The sequence below is a fragment of the Nansenia antarctica genome (genome assembly GCF_963989245.1).
Source record: "Nansenia antarctica genome assembly, chromosome: 3".
NCBI classification, from domain to species: domain Eukaryota; kingdom Metazoa; phylum Chordata; class Actinopteri; order Argentiniformes; family Microstomatidae; genus Nansenia; species Nansenia antarctica.
In genome coordinates, this window is record NC_137688.1 from 37,007,163 (window position 1) to 37,013,367 (window position 6,205).

The 6,205-nt window shown below is 43.5% G+C and overlaps 1 protein-coding gene across 1 annotated transcript in view; it reads left to right on the plus strand.

Annotated features, from left to right (window-relative positions):
- LOC308152187 (uncharacterized protein) overlaps positions 1-2,723 on the plus strand; it is a 4,468-nt gene extending 1,745 nt beyond the window's left edge. The window contains exons 2-5 of the mRNA XM_080525108.1: positions 578-734; positions 1,096-1,235; positions 1,961-2,123; positions 2,389-2,723. Coding sequence (XP_080381234.1) covers positions 597-734; positions 1,096-1,235; positions 1,961-2,123; positions 2,389-2,529 — 582 coding nt within the window. The 5' untranslated portion in view covers positions 578-596 and the 3' untranslated portion in view covers positions 2,530-2,723. The remainder of the gene's footprint in view (positions 1-577; positions 735-1,095; positions 1,236-1,960; positions 2,124-2,388) is intronic.
- The last annotated feature ends 3,482 nt before the right edge of the window (positions 2,724-6,205 follow it).

Genomic DNA, 6,205 nt, shown 5'->3' on the forward strand with positions numbered 1-6,205 from the left:
CAGGCTACATCTTGACTGTCCCACCTAAAGACCTCTACATCCCCACTACCCCCCTGCACAGTTTCTCCACTGTAAATAATAATAAATTAAAAAAGTAATAAGTAAGTGAGTTCCTTCTTCTAGCATGGTGACTGCCAATGGCCCCTGGTCCTAGCATAAATTAGTTTTTCTTATGATGACTGATTCACTTACTTAAATGTACTTGTTGTAAGTCGCTTTGGATAAAGGTGTCTGATATAAAATGTCATTCGAGAACTTCCATTTACATTTTAGTACATAGCAGATGCTCTTATCTGTGGAGACTGATTTGCTTATTGTACAACAAGTGCATTCTTCTAAGACCAGGTAAGAATCTAAAGCAACCTCCCTGCTTTGCCTTCTTACCTGGTGGTTGCCCTAATAAAGTTAGAGGTTTCTAACTTTATTTTATCTAATTGCGCTTACCTGCTTAAAGAAAGGTTAAATAAAGAAATAAAGTGCATTTGTGTAACAAAAAAACAAAAAAGCTACAATCAGAATCAGTGCAAGAAACTAACAGGTTTTGTGTCCCTCTGTCTTCCCATTGTCCCCTCAACAGTCCAGCAATATCAGTCAACATGTCTCAAGTCGAAATGGCAATGACCTCACTTATCGCCGCCTTCCACACCTACTCTGGGAAGGAAGGGGACAAGCTTACCCTCAGCAAGGCTGAGCTCAACGACCTGCTCAAGGCCGAACTGGGAGGGCCAATGGGGGTACAGTACCATACTCATCAACTGATCTTGGATCAGATCTCCACACTGAATGAAATACAAACTACATCACATACTGTCCAGCTCATATACATGTAAACAATGCTGATTCACTTCAATTTAAATAACCTTTGACATAAATGATAATGTCTCCTAAATGATGATGACAAATTAAAATGTTTCCTCAAATTAGACAGCCTACAATCCTGTTTCAGTTATTAACCCTTCCCCATAGGCTACTGTTATAAACCAATCTAGACTGTTACAGTAATTAACCATCCCCATAGACTACTGTTATATACCGAACTAGACTGTTAGTTATTAACACTCTCCTGCAACCATCTCCATTCTCCCCCTGTTACAGGGAGCAGATAACAAGGCAGCCTTGGACAAAATCTTCAAGGACCTGGACCAGAACAAAGACCAAAGTGTTGACTTCCAGGAGTACATCACTCTGGTGGCCGCCATCACGATGATGGGCAACGAGTTCTTCTCTAAGAGCGAGTAAGGCATCACCACCACCTGTCGGCCATCTTGGGAAGCGTCAATAAATGAACTTAATGAATTTAACCAATAAACACAATTTAGATTCAAATCAAATCAAATCAAATGTTATTTGTATAGCGCATTTCTTACAAGATGCAACTCAATGCGCTTCACATACTGACAGAGCCGCAAACAGGCAAAAGTAAAAACCTGTACACATATGTAGCCAGGAAAATTCCCTTGCAGCCCTCTACACATAGAGCGACTACTAACCGGTTTGCTTACCAACACCCAGCGGTGGACCCCCACACCCCCCCCGGGGAGCCCCCGCCGCCCCACACACCCAGCCCGCCCCAACACCAGCACACCCGGCCCAGCCAAGCAAGCACAGACCATAAAGGCCCCGCACAAGGACGGCCAAGCAGGTGCCCCGGCGGCGGGAATAGACCAGGCACACAGGGCCTTAAGATTAAGATTAATATGCAGGGTGTCAGCGTCCAGCATCCATATAGCATTTAGCAGACACTGTTATCTACATGTGTAGAGAGACATACTGTATAACAAGTGCATTCGTCTTAAGCAACCTCCCTGCTTTGCTTTCTTACCAGATCATTCTCGCCCCCCCCCCCCTTTTTTTAATTTGTATTGCTCTTACCTGGCAAATTTTTTTTTTTTATCAGAATCATTGCAAGAAACTAACAGGTTGTGTGTCCCTCTCCGTCTTCCCACTGTCCCCTCTCCAGCAAAAAGCAGGCACCTCCAGGTGAGCTGTCTAATGTCCTGAGCGCCATGGAAAAGCTCATCACTGTCTTCCACAAGTACTCTGGGAAGGAAGGGGACAAGCTTACCCTCAGCAAGTCCGAGCTCAGCGACCTGCTCAAGGCCGAACTGGGAGGGATAATGGGGGTACAGTACCATACTCATCAACTGATCTTGGATCAGATCTCCACACTGAACGCACTAAAGGCATCACATATACAGTACATCACATACTGTCCAGCTCATATACATGTAAACAATGCTGATTCACTTCAATTTAAATAACATTTGACAAATGATAATATCTCCTTGATGACAAATGATGATGATGATAAAATGTTTCCTCAAATTAGACAATACCTACAATACTGTTTCAGTTATTAACCTGCCCCTGCCACCCTCTCAATTGCAGCCAGCCAGCGACAAGGCCGCAATGGACAAAATCTTCAAGGACCTGGACGCAAACGGAGACCAATGTGTTGACTTCCAGGAGTACGTCACTCTGGTGGCCTGTCTCACAATGATTTGCAACGAGTTCTTCACTAAAGCGTAAAGCGTCAGCGCCACCTGTGGGCCATCTTGGGAAACGTTAATAAATGACTTGCCTAATTAAAGCAGGCTTTCACAGGATGGAGCAGATAGGCCGATATTGGTGGACAATGGCATACCAACTGACTGACATAGTCCAGATGCTATTATTCATGTTGAATCTGATAAGGAAATACTTGAAATAATCAATAAACACAATTTAGATTATTAAGCATGGTGTCAGTGTCTCTTTGAGGTTTTTGCAACCTTACACTTTTTACCAACTAAAGAATATATTTAAATGTAACCTTGAGCACAATATTGAGACACACAACATCATCCCATCCCATGAAACAAAACATGAGGTCAATATGTATTGTATTGGTTTTTAAATGATTGATGCCTTTTAGCAAATTTCCAATTAAGAAAAGGACATTATTCCTTTATTATCAACCAATCAATCTGTTATAGATTCAATGTTCTCAAACCACCAGGAAACAAGGGTTGCAATTACTTGTCCAGTTTATTTATCTGGATATTCTTGCCATGATGATTGTCATGGTTCTGAACAAAGAGAAAAATAAATGACTACAAGGCAAGGGAAAAACTCCCTGGATAGGAAGAAACCTTGAGGGGAACCAGACTCTGAGGAGGGAGGCCAGCAGGGTTCACAATGCTAAAACCATGGCCTCATATTAACATTGTTAATAATAGGATAATGAGTTGGACTGGTGATCAGTCATGAATTCAAATCCCACCTGGGAACACCACCACTAGTGTGCCCTTGAGTAGCCTAAGGCACTTCATTACTCCTGTCCCTGTAATCTCTAATTGTAAGTCGCTTTGGATAAAAGCATCTGCTAAATGGTTAAAATGGAAATGTAGATTCAGACCTAAGGTAGACCAAGATGTTGGGGCCCACATAACGCTGTCCCCAGGCTATCACATTTACATGTTTGGCATTCAGCAGAAGCCATTGCAGGGCTCTACAGTGGTACAAAGGTTAGCGTAGAGCCCTGCATTGTCCAAAGCGAATTACAACAAATACATTTGTCTAAGTAAGTAAATCATCTACTCATCGGTCATCACAAAAAAAGTAATCTCGGCTCGGGCCTGGGGCAATTGGCAGTCATAATGGAAGAATAATGGAAGGACTTTTGTGTGTGTGTTTTTGTTTGTTTGTACTGTACAGTAGAGAAACTGAACAGGGGGATGGGGAGGTTTCAGGAGGGACAGTTTAGGTGTAGCCTTATCAATAGTATGAGTGTAATATTACACTAATTTAGTACACTATTACCCACAGTTCAATACAGTAGGCCTATTCCCAGTTCATACAGTAGGCCTATAAATAAATGGATAAATGGACTGCACTTATATAGCGCCTTTATCCAAAGCGCTTTACAACGGCCTCTCATTCACCCATTCACACACCAATGGCGGCAAGCTACCATGCAAGGCGCCGGCCTTGCATGGCGCCGGAGCAATTTTGTGTCTTGCCCAAGGACACTTCGACATGTGGCCAGCCAGGGCTATTCCCAGTTCATACAGTAGGCCTATTCCCAGTTCATACAGTAAGCCTATTCCCAGTGTATACAGTAGGCCTATTCCCAGTGTATACAGTAGGCCTATTCCCAGTGTATACAGTAGGCCTATTCCCAGTTCATACAGTAGGCCTATTCCCAGTGTATACAGTAGGCCTATTCCCAGTTCATACAGTAGGCCTATTCCCAGTGTATACAGTAGGCCTATTCCCAGTGTATACAGTAGGCCTATTCCCAGTTCATACAGTAGGCCTAATCCCAGTTCATACAGTAAGCCTATTCCCAGTTCATACAGTAGGCCTATTCCCAGTGTATACAGTAGGCCTATTCCCAGTGTATACAGTAGGCCTATTCCCAGTGTATACAGTAGGCCTATTCCCAGTTCATACAGTATGCCTATTCCCAGTGTATACAGTAGGCCTATTCCGAGTTCATACAGTAGGCCTATTCCCAGTGTATACAGTAGGCCTATTCCCAGTTCATACAGTAGGCCTATTCCCAGTGTATACAGTAGGCCTATTCCCAGTTCATACAGTAGGCCTATTCCCAGTTCATACAGTAGGCCTATTCCCAGTTCATACAGTAGGCCTATTCCCAGTTCATACAGTAGGCCTATTCCCAGTGTATACAGTAGGCCTATTCCCAGTTCATACAGTAGGCCTATTCCCAGTTCATACAGTAGGCCTATTCCCAGTGTATACAGTATGCCTATTCCCAGTTCATACAGTAGGCCTATTCCCAGTGTATACAGTAGGCCTATTCCCAGTTCATACAGTAGGCCTATTCCCAGTGTATACAGTAGGCCTATTCCCAGTTCATACAGTAAGCCTATTCCCAGTTCATACAGTAGGCCTATTCCCAGTTCATACAGTAGGCCTATTCCATACAGTAGGCCTATTCCCAGTGTATACAGTAGGCCTATTCCCAGTTCATACAGTAGGCCTATTCCCAGTTCATACAGTAGGCCTATTCCCAGTGTATACAGTAGGCCTATTCCCAGTGTATACAGTAGGCCTATTCCCAGTGTATACAGTAGGCCTATTCCCAGTTCATACAGTAGGCCTATTCCCAGTGTATACAGTAGGCCTATTCCCAGTTCATACAGTAGGCCTATTCCATACAGTAGGCCTATTCCCAGTGTATACAGTAGGCCTATTCCCAGTTCATACAGTAGGCCTATTCCATACAGTAGGCCTATTCCCAGTGTATACAGTAGGCCTATTCCCAGTTCATACAGTAGGCCTATTCCCAGTGTATACAGTAGGCCTATTCCCAGTGTATACAGTAGACCTATTCCCAGTTCATACAGTAGGCCTATTCCCAGTGTATACAGTAGGCCTATTCCCAGTGTATACAGTAGGCCTATTCCCAGTGTATACAGTAGGCCTATTCCCAGTTCATACAGTAGGCCTGTATATGCCTGGAATAACAATGACTCAAACCAGGCCTTAGTGCTAGTGAAGTGCGATCTTTTTTCTTTTTAAACAGACCTCTAGCTCTATCCAAACTCCCAATCCAGCCAGAGAGCTATTCTGTATGGTCTCTCAACAGAAGATGAAAACCCTGGCTTCTAAAACTCCATCTGTTATTGACTTTTTACAATAGAGGACAATAATCACTAAACCACCCATAATTGTATCGGCGCCTGTGGGCATCTTAATCATACTCTATTTTAGCGGCGTGTGTAGTATGGAAGTAAATAACTGGTTGGAGTTGGACCATCCTCCGCGTGTCTCACGATGAAAAGCAATTCAACAACAATACTGTATTTCGCCTCACGAGGGCGGTCGTTAGCTTTTGATTGTCCCTTGAAAACAATGTCTTGAGTCCAGTGACATGTCAATGTATCCACATGAGAATCTCACTCCACGTGTATCCCTCAGTTTACACGAGAAACGGTGTAACGATTGGTAAGCACACATAGTGCTCTAACACGCTTTTATCCTGCATTGATGATTATGCCCTAGCACACTCGTATACCATCTATACACGGGCTACACTGTCTGACACTTATAACGGTGTTGGTGATACGCTGATCATGCAAGTGATAAATAAATGCTTCGGTAAACTAGACAAGACTTAGTAAATCGACAGCATTTACTAAAGTACTTATCCGGTATGCGATGCTGGACCTCGGACTCAGCTCCCGCGACGCCTCCT